Source organism: Mucor velutinosus (genome assembly GCF_035048745.1).
Source record: "Mucor velutinosus strain NIH1002 chromosome Unknown tig00001540, whole genome shotgun sequence".
Lineage (NCBI taxonomy): Eukaryota > Fungi > Mucoromycota > Mucoromycetes > Mucorales > Mucoraceae > Mucor > Mucor velutinosus.
Genome location: NW_027041893.1, coordinates 550,411 through 570,528, shown reverse-complemented (window position 1 = coordinate 570,528; position 20,118 = coordinate 550,411). Strand labels below are relative to the sequence as shown.

Genomic DNA, 20,118 nt, shown 5'->3' with positions numbered 1-20,118 from the left:
TTTGAGGGTAGGGTCAGCATGGCCATGAATCTCGTGAGATTCAAGATACCACTTCTTGAGCGAGACACTTTCTTGAGCTCAAAAGTCTTTTCTCATTCTCCTTTGTTTTTTTTTTGTCTGAAAATGGTTGTGAAACCATAACGCTGGTTAGAAGGCTCTATGTAGTCGAAGCCATGGTCGATGCTGTCATTGTCAAAATGAAATGCTCCGTTTGCATGGACAAGTTGTCTAGTGTTGTCGTTCAGCGAAGCATTAGGCTGGGTTACAGCTTGCCTATTCTGTTTCTCCAGCTCATTGATATACTTGATGGCTTTCGCATGTGCAGTCTTTGTGCTCTTCTTCATCAACTGAGACTTTGTTGTAGAGCGGCTGCGTTGTTTGCGTGCTATTTGGTCATTCTCTTCAAGGTTATCTCTGCATTTGTTGGCATTTTCTTGATGACCGTTTTGTTTGATTCCTTGTTTGCTTCTTCTCCTGTGGCTTTCTTGGCTCTCTTAGCAATTTTATAAGCTGCGTCGATTTCCAACATTTGATGAATAGCGGACGAAAATAGAAAAGTGATGCTGGCTTCCTTACAAAGAGTATTTGGTGAGTTGACTCGATTGTTCCACAACCTACACAGTTACACAGTTGGGGAAGATGTTTGTGCTCTTTTCTAAACACCAATTTGTTGAATCACATAACAGCAGATGAAAGTACTTTGCATTGACTGCAATCAGAAATTTGTATTTGATGCGTGCTCATCAAAATTATTTGCAATGTTTTGAGGAGGTTGCGCATCAAATGCTTTCGCAAAAAAAAACTACTGATAAAAACTGCCAATAGCATGCTTGAAACTATTGTTACAAAAATAATGCAGCGTAGAGAATGAAGCTAGGATTAGATAGGCAGGAAGGGCAATATAGTAAAGGGAAGAAGCTTCTGCATCAGTCGAAAGAGAAAGCTAAACCAAGCGCAACTAGTAGCGTGGGGGGTACAAGTGAGTTGTGGGAGGCATGATAGCCTACTGGGGTCAAATAATATTTAGAAGGCATTCCCCAATGATTGCGATCAATAAACAATTGGCAGCAAGGTATAGTATAGAGCAGAACGTATTATAGGCAGAACGTATTATTGGCAGCCATGTATAGGCAGCAAGGTATAGGCAGCAGGGCCTATTAAGCCCAACAGCATTGGATTTTGATATCACCTGTGATTTCAATATCATCTGTGATTGGTACAAAAATCCCCAAGTGTTAAGGAAAAATATATAACCTTGAATGAGTACAAATAGTACTCATTTTTGTAGTGACACAGGCATCTCTTTTTGAGTAGAGTAATATGTAAGAGCTGATTTACATGAGTATTAGCAAAGGAAAATTCTTGAAAACCAAACGATCACGTTTTCCACCCCAAAAATGAAGACTTTTCCTATGATACATATAAGTTCGAATTGATCGTAAATACGAAATGCAGCACTGGAAACACTTTCTATGAGATTTTCCTATGTGAATTTTCGACATTTTGGCAAAAAACATGTTTTCATACTTTTGCAAATTTCTCATTGTTTTTGATCTGAAAGCTGAATGTAATGAGCATCATTCTATGCAGCTTCTTTAGTTTTGTAAAGTTATATTAGAGAGCTGGGTGTGATAACGACAGTTTTCATAGTCAAATTTGGCAAAAACGGTTAAAAGATGTCAGATCAAAACAAGGTTGAACATGAAAATACCCACTGCACAAATTCATATTAAATTACCGCAGTTAAGGTTGCCGCGGCAAAAAACTGAGACTAAATCTACTGAACGTGACGTCCGATAGGGCGTCCTCTCATTTTTCCATACCCCCGTTTTTTTTCCCTTTTTTGCAAAGCGCGTTTAGTATCAAACCATAGTGGTCTTGGGAACTGTTTGATTGATAATAACACTCTATCTTCTGATAACACTGCCGTGCACTGTTAACAGTACTTTATACTGCTTTATTAAAGTGGAATATAGTAGGTACCATGCAATAACGAGTACTGGAAGGCATAGAATTAACACTAATTGAATTTGTTTATTAGGTTTTGATAATTCTTTTTGTCTGTTTGACGTGGGTGTTACTGTCATTACTTCTCTGCTATCCTTACTGTCTGCTTCTTTGGTGTATCATGTCTGATGGTTACTTCTTTAGCCTTTGTCCAGTCTCTGTGGTGTCGTTTATTCTTCAGTTTTTCTATGGTACTGGTATTGCTGCTGCTGCTAATCCGGCCTTTCCTGGTCTACTGTATTTGGTGCATGCTCGTTCTCTGGTTCATATCTGTTGATTTCGTAATATCTGATCTATCTGTGGTATTGATAAGCGGTAAATAACTTCTTTGGTCTTTGTCTGCTCTCTGCTAATGGCATTCGTTCTTTAGTTTTTCTATGGTACTGGTATTGCTGCTGCTGCTACTCCGGCCTTTCCTGGTCTACTGTATTTGGTGCATGCTCGTTCTCTGGTTCATATCTGGTGATTGCCTATATTCTTCTGATGTATCTGTGGCTGTGGTAAGTGGTAAGTATCTTCTTTCTTCTGGTCGCAATGATATAAAACTTCTTTGAATGTTTATATTATTACTTCCTTTCTCGTGATAATGCATTCATGATGTTTGCCTTGTTGCGCTTTCTTCTTCTTTTTCTTTTGTTGGTAGTGTTTCCTCTGTAGCTTTACATGAAACAACATTCGTCATTATGTTGTATTGCAAACTTATAATGCCACTGTTGCTTTCGCAGTTGTGCGTGTTTGTGTCATGTTGCTTTACATCTATCCGACTATTACTACCATGCACGTTGCCCATGTATGCAATTTTATTGCAACAACAACAACGAGCTGTTTTGAACATCTTTGATGTTGTGTTTGTTATGCTTTTCTTTGACTCATTGCGTGTGAGTGTCTCTTTTTTGTCTACATACTACTATATCCCTATAGAAGTATGTTCTTTTCTTCTTTCTGTTATTATTATTATGTTTCTTTGAAGCATACCTTTTTTTACGTTGTGTGGATGTGCCTATCCCTGAAGCTCAACAAGACATTATCCGAGGCTAGGAGGTAGATAGGCCGCCTCCACTTGGTTATCACTACTTACTTTAGTGATGATTGAGAGTCTCAATGCCAGAATCTAAAGCTAGGTGGTGTAAGTAAGGCATGCTCTAGCACCTGAGGGAAATTTGATGATAGTAACGGCTATATTGCTATATATATCGGAGCTTAAAATTTTGCCTCACATCAAAACAGGGGGAAACCCTCGCAAATTTTTTTTAGGTCAGCGGAGTTTTCAAGCAATCTGATTGGCTAAGAGATTGAGTCAGCGAAGGTCTACAACTAGTTAATTTCCTATTGATCTGTCAGTAAATATGATTTCGCTCTTGTAATAAAATGATATTATCTTAGCAGATACCATTTAATTTTTCTTTGTTCGATAGCAATATAAGGTAGAGTTGTCTGCTCTGGCATCTACGGTATTACACAGTTTGATATTAGGAATGTATTCCAAATATATTGTTCAAAGGGGTTATATATATATATAAATAAAAACTACTTTAACACGGTGTTATTTACGACGATGCTGCTGTTACGACAGCATATTCTGGCCATCCCGCCACCGAGCGATTGTTTTTACTGCTGAAAACTATAAAACAACGCTTTATGCTTAAACAATACTACCTCTCCCTCAACTGAAATTGCATAAGATCATAAAATTGTTCAATGATTTCACAACCACCTCTCTGCAGAAAAATTGGTTACTTTATGAGTTAAATGAATGTATTATTAAGCAGTTAATATCTCTTGCAGCATTGATTTCGGGCTACTATCTACATAGGATAACGCTCTAATACGACTTTGAAGTTGGGGTCATCCAATATCGAGTTTTGAAATATTGGTGTTAGAGCTTTTTTGAAAGGAGTATGCTCCTATGACAAAGATCTGCGATAAAAACGGTAGTGTAACTGAATTTTAGACTAAAAGGGTGCTTATTATTGCTGAGAAAAGAATAATTTTTAAAATGAGTCAATTTTAAATTATTATCTTCATAAGAGGGCCTATTAATTACAAGCGACTACAAGTATTAGATCACTAGTGGATGCGCTGTTGGGAAACATTATATTGGAAACTGAGAATATATTGCTGCTCTATTGTGGTTCGGCAAAGGTTTTAAGCTATGCCGCGCACCTCACCACCAAGAAATGAGAAGAGCCTTTTCACGCCCTATTTTGATGCTGAAGAAGATTTTTTATCATGGAGATTATGTAACCATTTTGAGGGGCTTCTAAACGTATAAAGGGGCGGCTTTCAGTCGCTACATTGCTTGGTTATCAAATAATTAAGTGAGGAAAGTTTAACGTAATTAATAATATGACAAAGAGCAGTGTTTGGACACTACTCCTTGTTCAACTGTCAACTCAACCTCGCCTCTCTGTTAAATAAAGCTTGTTTCTCTCTGTTTGCTCTACAAAATGAAGCCTCGTTTAGCTGGCTAAGATGCTTCCTTGCCAAAATCAAGTTTTTGACCCCCACCCCTCCAAATTGGAGCTTACAGTGTCAAAATACGTTTTTCTTTGGTAACACCACGAAATTGTTTACCTGGTGCTCAATCCTATAAAATAAATTCAGGGCGTGGTATAACTATAGCAGTGTACAAAAAAATTTTATATGCGCCACTGTAGCAAAAGTTAACCTTGACCGATTGTTCTTCGACAATTTGGCAGCAGAGGCTGACATATCAAGTGTTTTCAATCCATGGAAACTTATGCTGTAGCTTCGATTAGTACAGTACCTTAGACAATAGTTTGTGTCTAGGCATACACAATGAGTATTTCACAGGTAAGTTGGTACAGTTCAAGTACATGCTTTTTTTTTTGAATATCCTAAAAAAATCTGATAAACAGACTTGTATAAATAGAAGCTGTAGGATTACTATCAAGAGTGATACCATTCAATGTTCATTTTAATTCTGTACAAGCCTACTATGAGCTCGGTACAATGGTTACTGATAAAAAAAATACTTTTGAGCGATGGCAAGGTGGACGAGCCCATCAAACGTGTGTCAAGCTGGCGCTTAGCAAAAGACATTTTTGGATTTCCACGAGAATATTAGCACACTAGCTGCTTATTCAAGTCGTTTATGAATATTTGGCAAGTTGATGAGTCTTATTAGACGTTCTGGAACCTATTAGCTTTATTCATAAAACTTGCTTAATGAGCGTAACAACAATTACTGCATTGTTTCGATCCACACATATGATACGCTATCAAACGCTGATATCGCTAAAGCAAATCATATCTGACTTTTCCTTATGTATGCAGATTCCAAAACCGAATCTCTAAATGGAACCCATTTATCGAAATCAAGAAATGTAAGAACTAGTAACACTCCTGATGTATACCTTATAATAATGCCATAGAAGCATACATATGAAAGCAGATTGATCACCATTGTCTTTTGTAACATACCACTTCCTGTGACGCAATTGGCAGAAAACCCTCCCCGCAAAACGATGCAAGATTTTATTTTTCCACATTTTATCTTTCTCCTCGTTCTTATTCTTTTCGTTTTTTTTTTTTGTTCTTCAGATACTTATAGACAGATTGTTGCGTAGATATCAATTAATAAAACTCCCAGCGTGTTCTTGATTCCGTCTTTACAGCAGTATCGATCCTATACCAGATAACAAAAATAGCAGAAACAACACTACCAGATATAAATCATAATGGCCTTTCGGTTTAATTGGCCAGAGTTCGATAGTGAATTTTATGGTGAAGCACGTTCTCAACTGGAAGCAGCATTAAACAAAGGGAATAAGCCCAAAAATATTGTAGATCATATTTCAGTAACAGAATTAAATATGGGAACTACAGTAATGTTACAAAAATCATTAAATTTTGTAATCGTATTAAATCCCAATCTATTTGTAACAATCATGTAGGCACCAGATCTGGAGATACTAGAGATTGGAGAGCTTTCCACAGATAAATTTCGTGGTATATTCAAATTAACTTATTGCGGTGATGCTTATATCGTTATTCAAACAAAGGTCCAAGTAAGTAATAGTAATTGCCATGGAAATAAATGGAAACATGTGATAATATGCATTATCTGATGCTTTTTCTCATTTCATAGGCTAATCCAATGCATGCAAAGGAATCCGATTTACCCCGGCACACCAGACCAAGTGTATTAGCTGCAGATCAGCCGTTAGTTGTGCCTATGCTGCTACGAATCAGTGATCTTAAGCTTAGAGGTATCGTCGTTTTGGTGGTTTCCAAGACCAAAGGAATTACGCTCGTATTCAAAAACGATCCGCTTGAAAGTATTCTGGTTAGCTCAACATTTGATAGTGTTACCAGTGTTCGAAGTTTTTTGCAGCGTGAAATTGAGAATCAGTTACGCAATTTGTTTCAAGAAGACCTGCCAGTGATGATCCATAATCTAAGTTTACGGCATATTCAAAACGAACAAGAAAAAGCTTCTAAACAACAACACGAAGAATGGGTCAAAGCGCAACAGCTGCGGCTCATGGAGCAAAGGAGACGTCGCAAGAACAATAATGCATCCGACCGCTCAGTGTTTTCAGATCCTGGTATGCAACGAAATCTATCCTCGCCTTCAGTCATATCCTCGCCAGCATCACTGAGCAGTGCCAACAACAAAAGAGCAACGTTTAACAATTTTGATGCATTCTCAATGCCAGATTTATCACATCAACCTCCACCTTCCACCATTTATTCGCAACTCAACTCACCCCGATTCAACCGATCCGACTCATTTCCTTACCTAAACGATCCCAACGGTCAGCTATCTCCTTTATTAATACCACAACAACAGTCTGCACCAGCAACCTTTAGCAGTTTTAGCGATTTGTATCTAATGCACCAGTCAAACAACAGAGATTTTGAGCAACAGTTTATACCTCTGCAACAGCCTGTAATAGCCGCTAATCTGTCCGCATTGAATGAACTATACAGTAGTCGGTTCGCTGCGTTGAAAACTCCACCTTACTCAGAGTCAGAGCAGCAGCAAAAGATGGAGATCAGCACAAACCAAGACGATCTCTATATAGAGGATGAATACGATGACGAAGGAGAAGACGATTCATCTTATCGTTATAAAGAGGATGCATCTTCGGTGAACTCAATCATAGCAGCAGAGATGTATGCAGACGATGTGGATGCACCATGGTATGTTACTGAAGGACCAGAACTACCCTCCATTCGCGCAGATAACGAAAAGACCCTGACCATGATGGCAATGGACGAGGATATTATACTAAATCCCAAAGAGAATGCAGTGGCGGCGAAGCTGGCTCAGCTAGCCACTGTTAATCATACGATATCACCATTTGCACACACAATTGAGCATTTTACCTTTCGTTCACTACCGCATACCGTCAAGATTGAATCAAAAACCAAACATAAAAAGAAGCCAAAAAGGCGTATCATTAGATGGAATACAACTTCCTAAAGCCTGTCGAATATATATATTCTCATTCATTCTTGTACTTATAATTTATCAAATAAAGCATTCCTTTTTTTTATGTTTCAAATTGGATAGCACGTTTTTTGCTTTTTCGTGGTTGTAGCTTTGGTGCAACCACTACAGGTCTATCAAGAAACAACCGAGAAACAGGTACAGGAACTACTGGCAATGCTGAGCCTGAACCCTCAGATCAATCATATCAACAAAATTTCTTGCAAACCTAATCAAAGATGCAATGTTTCATTACGGCTCACCCAAATCAATAGATTTTGATATGAAAAGCGGCTGGAAATAGCCAGAAACTATAGTGTTTCAATGGCCGAGGCTTCTTTTAGAATGCGTTGGGAATTCATTTGGGCTTGAACGTCGACATGGATGAACGACACAGTTTGATAATAAAGCATGCAACCGTTCTTTATTAGTCAAGATCAATCAGGAAAGTTATATGCAGGCAAAAATAGAACGAAAAAAAAAGAGACGTAAAAAGCCAAATCAAAAATGCAAAAAAAGGAGAGAAAGAAACAATCTTTTTTGAAGGTGAGAGAAGAAAGTCAATGGGGGGAGGGGGAATGTACTGAAGGAGAGGGTGATATAAACGAAGTAAAATAAAAAGCAATTCTATGATGAGGTATCCATATTGTCGACATTTTCAGAGTCATCCGCTACGCCGTACCCGAGAAACCACCACCAAATAGCCTCGTAACAAAACACAAACTGTCGCAGGGTCTGTACCATACTTAACCTCTGTTCTCTGAATCTAGAGATGGTTTGCAGTAGAATATCATGGTCGCTGCTGCTAGATTTCATGTTTCTCAGACGATAGAGAACAGTATCGATGGCGCAGAACGCACCAGATCTACCACAGCCTGCTGAGCAATGCACAATCATGGGCCCAGCAGCATCTTGCTGGGCGTATTTGGCTTGTGCTGAATCAGCCATTTGGATGATTTGAAGTGTGCCTAATGGGTTGTCAGGGACACCGAAATCCATCCAACCAGTGTATTGCAAATGTGTCACTTGTCTATTTACTGAACCCTTGGTGATGGACAACTGTCGAACGATGACAACATCATCCTCATGAAGCGCTTCTGGCAAATTGTGTTTGTCGATTTGCTGAATGGTTTCGTTGACAAGTGTGATACTTAGGTCGCCGTATTGAGTAGGTGAGTTGATTTGAGATGGCCAGTAACGGTGGCATTTGATCTAATGATGGAGGCTGTAAATTTTCCATCCCATTTTTCGTGAAAGATGACCACTCACCTTGTTCATCTCCTCCTCCTTAGTAAGCATGACCAACACACGGGAGTTTTGTTCCCAAACTACTTGCCAAAAATCATTGAAAGTTGCGGGTAATGGACCTTGTGTTGAGATGTAGCGACGGAAGGGCTGTGTGTTCTGTGCAGGGCACTCTTTCATGATTTTGACACACTGTGTGTTGAGCTGCTCCGGTCTAGCATCGCTCACCGATTCGTCGCTGTCAATGTACTGCACATAACTGGCGTTAATATAATCTGAAACTTTGTGATCTCTAATTTTGACTCGCGTGTACTCTGCGCGCAATGATGGAATCATGATTTAATCATCTTAGTGTCTTTTAGCTTTTTTTTTTACTGCGACTTACCAAAAGGCCAAATGTTGGTGTATCTATTCAGAGCGCCCATTTCAATACCAGCAACGATACTAAATGGATACTCTGCAGGGTTATCTGTGTGTTTAGAGTGAAAATGCATGATGTTTTGGAGTCTTCTTTGCTCTGTTCTTTCGAGTTTCTATAAAAAGCAACATGTCAGACATGACCTCAATCAAACGTATACCAATCCAGATTCTTACTTCATACGTTTCAGCCAGAATTTGAGCGCCATCTTCCTTGACAGTGCACTGCAACCATTCCGGGCCTTTAAAGCCATTATCACTCATGTGAGCTCCTGCAACACAGCGTGGCATGGTATCGACCAATTCAACTTGGCCCTTGTTATTGGGATCTACGTTACACTTGGATGGCAATCTAATAGGAAATCGTTCTCGGATGGGGCCATGTGACAGCTCCATGTTTTGACGGATGTTGGAGAAGAATGGGTTGAATGCTTGGTTTTCAAACTGAGGCATGGGAGCGGTAAATGGACCTAAAGAAGGGGCAGCAGCAGGCATGTTGCTCAATCGAAGCTTGGGTCGAGCGCCCTTCTGGGGCAAATTGAGGGAGAAGCTTTCACCACCAATAGTAGGAGGACCAAAGTTGGAATTGGGTGGTTGTGGAGATGTTGCATTGGATTCACAGCTATCTTTGAATGCAGGCGAGAACGCATCAAAGCCACCTATGGAGGAAATGAAGATTATGTATTTATAAGTATGTGTGTAACAAACAAATTTACTCTCTCTATTTTACCTTTTAGATAATATAATTGACCTTTAAAACCTGCTCGGATCAATTTAGCACCTAAATAAGCAGATGCACTATTTTCGAGCAAACGCAGTGATTGCTGGTCGTAGAATACGATACTCTCAGCCGTCTCCCAAGATCTCAGTCTTTCGCGGGCATGGTCCTGCACAATAGCTTCGTATACCTTGTCGAGAGTAAACGTAGGTCGCTTGAGAATGGTGTTTGGTATAGAGACATTAATGGAACCACGTATTCTAGAATGCGAGTACTGCACAAATGAGCGCACATCCAGAACTAGCAGGCCGTTAGTGTTTCTGTATTTGTCCAACATTTGGTTCAATCGAGGTGCTTCCAAAGCTTGCAATGGACTGTTGGTTGCGTTGGGTGTAGGCTGTTGTCTTCTGTTGGCAAGCGAACCCATGTTCAAGTTGAATCCGCTGCCCATGGGAGAAGATCTTTCAGCGGATGGGCTGGTCAATACAGTGGGTTGCGTAGCATGGCGAGCCTGAATGGCATTCAAAAAGTCTTGGTGGAGCGAAGGGTTGATAGGAGCAGTGTAGTAGGGTGTGTTTGCAGTAGAGTTTGTGCTGTTGGATGCTTCCTCCTGTGATGTGGATTGGGGCATGATGGAAGGCATGTTTAAAGGAGTGAAATATGCGTCATTCGCTCCATTTCCTCGTGTGGGAGATTCAAAGGCCAGGCTCATGTTGTGTGCGATAAATAAAGAGAAGAGTCAATGAAAGAGGAAAAAGAAGGAAAAAGAGCACCATTAGCCTAAAGACAAAGGAGAAAAGCGAATGAAATTATCATGATGTGACGGTATTGGAACACACTTCAATCCAGACTCCAGCTTCATGTGCTACCAATGTCGTCATGGAGCCCTAATTAGTATGTAAAACGCTATAGGAAAAAGAAAAAAAAAGAACAAATCTATTGCAAGATGTAGTGTAGATCCAATGGTTACATTTCTGGCGATAACCGCAAAATTAAGCTTATGAGATTTCAGGGAACAACATGATATCATTTTCAACAAATGGGCCATTTCTTTTATTCATTCCAACAAAATTAATACTAATTTTAAAGGCAATCAGATTATTTACTTGAAACGCTTGAATTGATCCCGGTTCTCTTCAAAGTACTTCTTCAAGCTATGGGGCTCACGATCCAATATATGACGAAGCTCATCAGAGTGCATGTCCAGCTCGCCCTTGTTAGCCAATCGCCACCATTCCATCATGGTGTCAATCTTGCACTCATGGATGTACTTGTTGATAGGGAAAGCCCAGAAACCATCACGGCCCTTCTTGAAATCACCACGTTGGTCAGGACGCTCCTTAAAACGGTCATCCTTCTTGATGTGCTCAAGCTGCTTCTTCATGTCGCTTTCAGAAATGTGCTGGAACTTGATGTCATGGCGGCCTAAGCCCTCACCAACTTCACGAGCCATCTCTTCGCCGCTCAGGGGCTTGGAACAGGTAAACTCATAAACTTGCTTCTTGAATTTGGGTTCAATTTGACGACCAGCAAAGCGCTCACGTTGCTTCTTGGCCAAGCGGTAGACACCCTCGACGACATCATTCAAGTCAAGACTAGTAAACTTCTTGTTCTTCTCGACAGGGAGACACAGGCGGTTTTCGCCTTCCATTTGGGGAGCCAAGTAGTAAAAGAGCTGGTACAACATGGGGAAACGGACAATGCAATGCTTTTCGCCACTAAACTCTTCCTTGACCATCTTTTCAATGCGGCAAATTTGCTTCAAGTTACGGAATTCAGAACCTTGCTGGTTGCTGTCGTGCTTGTGAACGCGATCAACGCCAATACTGTGTATCATGATGAGTAAAATAGACCATATGTGTGTGTGTGTCTGCATATGCTTACCAAGACATCATGGACATATGCTCAACATGTTGATGTTTAGCAGCCTTGATCATGCACTCAGCTTCCTTCTCCCGGTCAGAAGAGAACTCGGGAATCATCATGACACACATAACATCCTTCAAGCAGTGACGCATCTTGTCCTCATCCTTGTAGTTGACCTCCATGATCTCAGCACCCATCTTCTCAAGACGGCTCAAACCATAGCCAGAACGACTACGACACAAGAGACGGAGTTTATGACTAGAGATCTCGGGCCCTTCCTCGTGTTTCTGCATAGCCTCCAAGCAGCGATAAGCCATAGCATAGCCCATGAGAGAATCACAGTTGGTAATAGCATAGACGTTTCTTGAGATGTTGGATTGTTGTTGAGACATTGTCAGTTATTTAGATAAAGATAGTGATATAGAATCAGCACTTTTTGCCCTCGATATCGTCCTCCTTTTATACGTTTTGAAGCAACCGATGGCTTCTCTCAGGCAAATTGTTCACTACTGATTTAGATGCCCCAAACATCGAGTTGATTTTTCTCACTATACTACATCAAACCAGTTTTAGCTTTGCTCGCAATAAAAGACGTCTTCGCACGCAATGCAATGGCAAGTTGCTTGCAACATGTGATGGCACACTAACGCTAAGAAGGTGCAAAATCCTTATATCTTGTTTTGCTTTCCCAACAGGCGTCTTCTATTTACATGGCTTGTGATAGCAAATGTCAGAGAGCACACTGTAGATATAAGCAATGTCAAGCATGTATGATTCATGTGCCTGACATACTACAGTTGATCTTCTAATATATACACTGTAAAACATTCAAAAAAACTAGAAAAGCCAATCAAAATTTTGCAGAATTGTGTGCCGTACAAGATGAATAGAACCACCAGCGAAGCCGGCAATGGAGAGGGGGTTTGGGGGGGAGAGGCTTAGCCCCTCCACCAAGAACATCAAGCATCACAATTTGCATAAAGTTTATGAAATGTCGTCTGTTAAAATTAAATCGAATTGTCATGCCTCCTGTTCAAGCTAGAACCTGTGTAACCTGTAGAGTTGCTCTCTACCTGAAGATTTCAATTTTCGAAAATGTGATCTATGTCGAGTAAATAGAGAAATTTGATAAATAAATCAAAGAAATGAAAAACAAACATTCGAACGAACCTTATATATTTTTTGTTTCAGGAACGTACTCAAAACTATGCCAGACAAAGAGCTGCATTGAGACCGCCCAGAGCACCTGCCGCTTTCATTTCAGAGCTAAGAAGAATGCGGCCTCATTATCTCCAAGAACATAATAATACATCTCATTCGACACTTGATAGCATTGGTTTATAGGGAGAGTTTGCCGTATCGAAGCAAAGGTGCAAAGCTAATGATAATCAGGCGTCTAATCCAATACTTGGTATCATTGATCTATATAAGGGCTTGATCGCAGCGAAGCGAAGGTTCGAAATCATAGTGATTAGCAGCAAATTCAATTTCTCATTCCCTAAATTAATAATTGATTATTAGAAATCTAATTATATAGCAGATTTTTATTATTACTTACGAGCCTTTCGGCATTTCGGGTGGTTTCCTGACCTACGGTTCGCTTTGGTGGAAATCAATCAACGTTCAAACGGCTCGCGCTGCCGGGGGCCTTTGGCTAATATCGCAAAATTAATATAGCTAAAATGTTAGAAGAACTTTGATTTTTGATTGATATAAAATCACTAATCATGTGAGTGTTTATGCTTCGGATGGTTTTCTACCTTCGCTTCGCTTCGATGAAAACCAACCTGCACAGCGGCAATTCGCCTTACCGATTTTCCTTGCGTATCTTATCATAATATTACTACGTTCATCTTGACCCTCTACTTACACATGGAAACCCTTCATATTATCTGTGGATCTGATTCTTATGTGATGCTCTACATCCATATACACATAGCTACTTCATATACGGGCAAGCAGCATACTGGTATTCCCTCTTTTTGGCCCTTAGTGTCCCTGATACAGCAAAATCTGAGTGCATTTGAGCTGCGTTTTCTTGCGTTCAAGGCCGTTTTAGATGGTCAGAATAGTAACAAACAATTGTTCTCATCTGGCAGTTACTTTCTGACACCTTTGCTCAACTTTTTGGGGATCAAAAAAACATGAACAAAAATCGACCAAAAAGCATGAGGGACATTCTCAATCTTGGTCTTAGCTATACCAAGGATGGTAATTGGTTTACTGGTCGCGGTTTTGTCACTCTAAATAGGGACAAATTAAAGAATTATGCAGCTGAACTTACCCCTCAGATCCAGTTTGGGAATTTCAAGGAGAAGCTACATTTGGTTTGGAGTAACATGAACCCAATTTGTCAAGACTGCCACACTGATGATCATATCAAAGCTGATTGTCCTCGAACAAAGAGGAAAGCATGTTTCCGATGCGGAAGCTTGGAACATCTCATCGCCGGGTGCCCATTAGCTTCATGGAATAGAGTGAAGAAAACTAATGATCACAACAAACAAGGTCAACATCGCCAGCAAGAGAATGTTGCCCAACCTAAACCTATAGGTAGAAAGGTTGACCTTTTAGATCTAATGAATGTGGACCCTCCTAAGTACCTCAACCACAAGAAGGGGAAAAGGAAGGCTACATCCCTTTCGTCGAAATCCCCAAGCGATGATGAGGCACTTTCCAAGGGGGAAGTATCTTCAGCAGACGAGCCAGAGTCTGATTCCGACGCTGAAAACGTCCAAGGGCATTCAACTAACTTGAACGACAGCAAGGATATGCAAATGGAAGAGGTTTTTGATAACAGGGATCAGGAGGAGATGAATGAATCTCAAGTTGGTGCATCTCAGGAAAGTGACTCCCATGATGGTGAATCTCAGGATGGTGAATCTCAGGTTGCTGAATCCAAGGGTCGGAAATCTCAGGCCGGTAGCCTCTCACAAGAGGATGCTCCCAATGGACATCTCGAGGAGGAGGACAATAATTCCTTTGGTGATGAGGAGTATGTCAAGTCTACTAGCGAGGAAGATAGCGATGGGGAATCTCCTAAGGTTGTTCATAACAATGTAAGTAGATATAACTTATGACACTCTGGGCACAAGAAGAGTGTAGATGAACCTACTGAGGAACATCCCAAGCGATCTATTGATGAACTGGCTTCTGCCCCTCCAGTAGAGGACAGCGAAGGTCCTAGCAAAAAGCAGATTAAACAGCAAGAGACTAATGCCAGAGATGAAATGGTCTTGGATGGACCATCAACTACAAACACATTATAATTAATAATGAGTAACACCAACCAAACTAGAAACATTAACATTAGGATAGGTTCCCTCAATTGTAGGAACCTCAACAAACAATACAACACCAATACAACAAATAGGTTCATTACCTACCTTAAGCAGCAAAAGTTAAATATACTACTACGCCAGGAAACAAATATTCCTCACCATTCCTTTGAAAACATTACAACAACTTTTAAATATCAATTCCAGTACCACCAAGCAATCTGGACTGGACAATGTGGAGTCATCAACTTCAATCCATCACTGAATCTACAACAAATCAAAATTCTAGAAGATGGAGGAGTTATTCTGGCCAAGCTATCACTGGTTAACAATAACATGCCTCCAATTTACATTTTAAATATCTATGCTCACTCTGATAACTACAGGGCGAGAAATCACTTGTTCGACCAAATCATCAGTCTCCTCAACTCCATGCCTGAGATGATCCCTTCTCTCATCATAGCCGGTGACATGAACTGCTGCTTTGACTCCACAAGTCAACGCTATAATCGCCAAACTGGAAAGCCCAAAAGTTTCATTGAATTTTTGAACACTCACTTTTCAGATTGCTTGAACCAACCAAATTTACCGCATGATTACACTTTTAGGCGTGGATCGTCTCTTTCCACTCTCGACTATATGTTTGCAAGCCGCGATGCTTTCTTCAAGATGAGTGATGGTGATACCACATTTCTCTCTCAAGAATGGACAGACCATGCCTTGTTAACCAAGACATATACTACCGGCATGACTAACTGTGGTAAAGGTGTTTGGCGGGCCAACCCCTTTCTTGCGAAGAACCCTATCTACGTCAACAAATTAAACACTGCTATCTCTAACTACGTAGAAACCAAATTAGATCCTAACCTATCTGCTCAAGAAAAATGGGACCTGATTAAGAAGAAAACTAAGCAAGTTACTCAAAACTTCAGCCGTACTCACTGTTCATGGAGGAAAGCTAAAATCAAGAAGCTACAGAGTGAGAGGAACAATTTGCTACATAGGTACCGGAATGACTCCGTCTGTTTTAATCTTTTGCTTTCTCCTGTCGAAAAGGAGCTATCCAAACTCCAACAAGAGGTAGTTGACGTCCAACGACTGAGAGCAGGACAGAGATGGCACGAGAAGAGTGAAAAGTCTCCAGGTTACATCAAGCAAACATTAGCGGAAAAGGCATCCAAGCGAACAGTCTCTAGCCTAAAGCATCCTACTTCCGGGGAACAATGCTGGGAAACTAGTACTAAACTTGACGCTGCTAAAGTCTTTTACCAAGACCTATACACCGAGGAAGAAATTGATCTCAATTGTGTGGAAAGAATGCTACAATATATCGACAAAACAATTCCAGCTGAGGACTCACAGGGCATCATTGAAGACATACCCTTACGAAGATATCATTCAAGGATCTCAAAGAACGCCAAATGGTAGTAGTCCGGGCCTGGATGGTATATGCTACGAAATTTTGCACCTTCTAGTAATCAACCCGAGCTGTGAAGCGATTATTCTGCAAGTGTTCAACGATGCTTTATCACTAGGCAAATTCCCAAAATCCTGGCAGGAATCATGTATTGTGCTGCTACCAAAGAAAGGGGATATGACTGACCTTGGCAACTACCGTCCAATAACCCTAATAGCCTCTGATTGCAAAGTGTTTACCAGACTACTTAACTCACGAGTCATAGAGGTAGCAAGTCACCTTATAGCCCCCCCCACCAAAGTGGCTTCCTGAGAGGTAGATACATTGGAGACCATGGGATGTCATTGAAAGTGATTGTAGACAATGCACGTGAAGCAAGATGGAACAACTCTGGAGAATTTGTCGAATATGCTGGGATTATGCTGGACAACGCCAAAGCGTATGATAGGGTACATCCCCAGTATCTATCCAAGGTCCTAGTGAAGTTTGGTTTTCCAAAACAGTTTGTCCAATGCATCTGCAAGTTATTCTTCGACAACTCAATTTACGTGAATGTCAATGGCTTTTTAACAAATCCTATCGAACAAAGACGCGGAATCAGACAAGGAGACAGTATATCACCAATGCTGTTCAACTTGGCTATTGAACCATTTCTGCTATCTGTGACCAAAAGTACAACTATCTCGGGGTATAGTCTCCAACACGTCAAGCCTATAAGCAAGAGAGCAAACAGTTGGGTGGCTCCTCCTCCATTGAAAGTACTCGCATATGCGGATGATGTCCTGACATTCGTCAAGTCTCGGGCTGAACTTCTTGGTCTGGAAGAAAGATTGAGAACTTACAACAAGGCCTCAAACTCCAAGATCAACTACGACAAGTCCGTAGCCTTCCCTCTTCATGGCGGAAGAATGACAAGCCAAACTGGTGGCCTAATTCAAGATCATGCAACAAACAATCTCAAAATCAAATGGTATGGTTCTACGTCTACAGGATTTATAAAATACCTAGGTTATCCAATTTGGTTCTGCAATCAACAAATAGACGTATACATTGCTAGACTTCTGGGTGATATTACTACTGCTGTTGAAAGGTTTGCAGCACGACAAGTCTCACTGTACGGCAGAGCGAATATTGCCAACACTATGATATTGTCCAAACTATGACATGTCATTCGGATGGTTTACCTGCCCAAAGACACAGTCAAGAAGATAGCCTTAATCATTTATCAGTTTGTAATGTCTGGTTTGTATCCACCTCTAAAGGGCAATTCTCTCTTCCTACCAAGGTATCAAGGCGGTTTAGGACTGATTGATATAATGGCGCAACAAAAGGTTCTGCAATTCAGATATCTGAACGCTTTGCTGACAGAAAACAGCAACAACGTACCTGGTCTCACTTATAGGCTACTAGTGGATTATTTGAAGATGTCGCACGACTCACCATCGCACATAATCCCTATACTGTTCCAAACGGCTAGATACAAAAACCAGTTAAGAGGCTTCCACCCTTATTACATGATGTTCGAGGCAATAGATACCTGTATGAAGCATTCTCCGCTCTCACTCGCTTGGCCTGTCAAACCAAATGTCATGACACTCTTGTCATTGCCAGTGCTGGAAATTCTAGATTTTGACAATGAGAAAGTAGCTATGGGATATACAAGCAGAGACTCGATCAGGGAGAGCAAAGTTCACGACTTCTTCCACATCGATCAGGAAACAAGTACTCTGCAGCTAAAGTCAATAAGTGAATGCAAGCGACCAAACATCAGGAACCAGATAGAAAGAGGCCTTCTTCGTGGAAACATCAAATTGAAATCCTTTGCGGATACAAGAAACATGGAGGCTCATCTAGATCTACAGCCTTTCATTGCTATGCTTAATTACCAAGACCGCCCAATGCTTCGAATGGCGAACAAAGACTTGAGATCAATTATGCTGGACATACACAACCTTGATGTTGGACGAAAGTTCAATCATACCATCAGCAAAGTCCAGTGGAAGCACTTCTATCATCAAAACATGCACCACTCCGTGAGAAATGTCTGGTATAGAATGATCCATAAGCAATGCCCAAGTAAATCAGCTCTTTTCGTTCGACGCCTGAGGAACGTTGAAGATGACAAATGTACCTTCTGCAATGATACTGAAGATGCCAAACATCTCATGGGTAGCTGCCCCCACAAAAACGACATTTGGTCCAACATCTTTGAACAATTCCTGGGATATCCTAAAGTTGCCAATCCACAACAAGTATACCAATCTATAGTCAATCTGAACCTGAAGCAATACTTCATCTACAATCTCGACATCAAGATTACAATCTTCGACCTGTTTGCTGCCATCATTCGTACGATATGGAGATTCCAGCTCCTACATACATTCGAAGGAATGCCTTTTGATACCAACTATGTCACCACCAAGATCTGTGCCGAAGTGATGAGATTGCCAGATCTCAAGCATTAATATAAGTAGTAGTTTAATTAGATATTATATATGGCAAGTCATTTTGTTACATACACTTGTCCATCATTTGATGTTATTATATTTGTATACCTACTAATAAATAAGCAACATCCATACAAAAAAAAATTTTTTTCATCGAAAATCAAACAATCGCATTTTTTTACCTTGAAGATGATGACTTTTACTATGGTATGTATTACATCAAAATGTTGCTATCGATCCAAAGCAACCCTTGAAACGTCGTTTGTGTATCTTTTATATGTAAGTTTTTGACATTTTTGCTAGAAACCTCATTTCATATTTTTTGATATTGCTCAGTAATTTCAGTCAAAACACCTATTACAGTTAACATCATTGGAAGCGCCTTGAAAAGTACTTCAAGAATGTATGAGGAAGCGTAGGGTGATCATCACAGTTTATATAGTCGGATATTACAAAATAGATTAAAGAAATCGAGTAGAGACAATATCTGTCCAATCTTGAACAAAAAAAAAAATCTGAGTTCCAATTGTTTTTGGCGGCTGTATTGCTGCTGGCTGACCTAAATGTCTTTCTGTTGATGACAATGGTGATTGCGATGCTGATTAAATGGGGATTATGGAATAGAAAGAACAACTGCTTAACACAAATACTTTTTTTGGGGAAGCTTTGCCTCATGAAAATGTCTTTTGCAATGACAATATCTCAAGAAAGTCTCTGTAGATCTTACACAAGCCCTGTGTTTACTTACGATCAGCTTTATGTTGCCATCTTATTTAGAGCATCAGCAGCAGCGAATGATATGACAATTCTATTGTCAAAAAATGGAGATTGTGGTTTACAAATGCTGCATAAAACTTGAACTTTCTTTCACATTGTCCCAATAATAGGCTTCATTTGATATTAATGTACGCAAAAAGGATGCTGAGGGAGATACCTCCTCTCTTCCTCCTGGTGACTCCAATATAACCTTTCTTTTACTAACTAGTAATTGGTTGTATAAAATCTACTCGATATACCAAAATGTCATAATATCTAATTCAAAGTGTCTTTGGCGAGAGCTCACAGGGCGACACCTACATCGAGCGTAGCGAGATAGATTGGCTAGCTAAAAGATGTACTAAAGCTTGACTTGGTAGCCTCAAAAAAACGCATTGCCTAGTTCTTACGAGTGCCACAAATTACCCTAAACTGTCGTCATATCTCATGCATAATTTGTATGAATCAAGGCATCTCATCAACAAAACAACACCATTGAGCTTCGTGTA

General features: G+C 40.3%; 7 protein-coding genes across 7 annotated transcripts; 5 read left to right on the top strand and 2 right to left on the bottom strand.

Moving 5' to 3' along the window:
* Positions 1–5,708: 5,708 nt before the first annotated feature.
* Positions 5,709–7,459, top strand: ATC70_004285 (Queuine tRNA-ribosyltransferase catalytic subunit 1; the record flags this gene model as incomplete). The annotated part of the gene is made up of 3 exons (XM_064823591.1): positions 5,709–5,855; positions 5,925–6,038; positions 6,119–7,459. The coding sequence occupies 3 exons, from the start codon at positions 5,709–5,711 to the stop codon at positions 7,457–7,459; spliced, it is 1,602 nt and encodes a 533-aa protein (XP_064688416.1).
* Positions 7,460–8,092: 633 nt separating this feature from the next.
* On the bottom strand, positions 8,093–10,557 carry ATC70_004284 (uncharacterized protein; the record flags this gene model as incomplete). Its single annotated transcript, XM_064823590.1, has 5 exons — positions 8,093–8,677; positions 8,735–9,024; positions 9,096–9,243; positions 9,305–9,786; positions 9,858–10,557. The coding sequence occupies 5 exons, from the start codon at positions 10,555–10,557 to the stop codon at positions 8,093–8,095; spliced, it is 2,205 nt and encodes a 734-aa protein (XP_064688415.1).
* Positions 10,558–10,947: 390 nt separating this feature from the next.
* ATC70_004283 (uncharacterized protein) lies at positions 10,948–12,103 on the bottom strand (the record flags this gene model as incomplete). Its single annotated transcript, XM_064823589.1, has 2 exons — positions 10,948–11,671; positions 11,730–12,103. The coding sequence occupies 2 exons, from the start codon at positions 12,101–12,103 to the stop codon at positions 10,948–10,950; spliced, it is 1,098 nt and encodes a 365-aa protein (XP_064688414.1).
* Positions 12,104–13,879: 1,776 nt separating this feature from the next.
* Positions 13,880–14,980, top strand: ATC70_004282 (uncharacterized protein; the record flags this gene model as incomplete). The annotated part of the gene is made up of 2 exons (XM_064823588.1): positions 13,880–14,755; positions 14,807–14,980. The coding sequence occupies 2 exons, from the start codon at positions 13,880–13,882 to the stop codon at positions 14,978–14,980; spliced, it is 1,050 nt and encodes a 349-aa protein (XP_064688413.1).
* Positions 14,981–15,325: 345 nt separating this feature from the next.
* Positions 15,326–16,417, top strand: URK1 (Uridine kinase; the record flags this gene model as incomplete). The annotated part of the gene is made up of 1 exon (XM_064823587.1): positions 15,326–16,417. The coding sequence occupies one exon, from the start codon at positions 15,326–15,328 to the stop codon at positions 16,415–16,417; it is 1,092 nt and encodes a 363-aa protein (XP_064688412.1).
* Positions 16,418–16,744: 327 nt separating this feature from the next.
* Positions 16,745–17,569, top strand: ATC70_004280 (uncharacterized protein; the record flags this gene model as incomplete). Its single annotated transcript, XM_064823586.1, has 1 exon — positions 16,745–17,569. One exon carries the CDS (start codon positions 16,745–16,747, stop codon positions 17,567–17,569), a length of 825 nt encoding a protein of 274 aa, XP_064688411.1.
* A 153-nt stretch (positions 17,570–17,722) lies between these two features.
* ATC70_004279 (uncharacterized protein) lies at positions 17,723–18,871 on the top strand (the record flags this gene model as incomplete). Its single annotated transcript, XM_064823585.1, has 1 exon — positions 17,723–18,871. The coding sequence occupies one exon, from the start codon at positions 17,723–17,725 to the stop codon at positions 18,869–18,871; it is 1,149 nt and encodes a 382-aa protein (XP_064688410.1).
* Between the last annotated feature and the right edge of the window lie 1,247 nt (positions 18,872–20,118).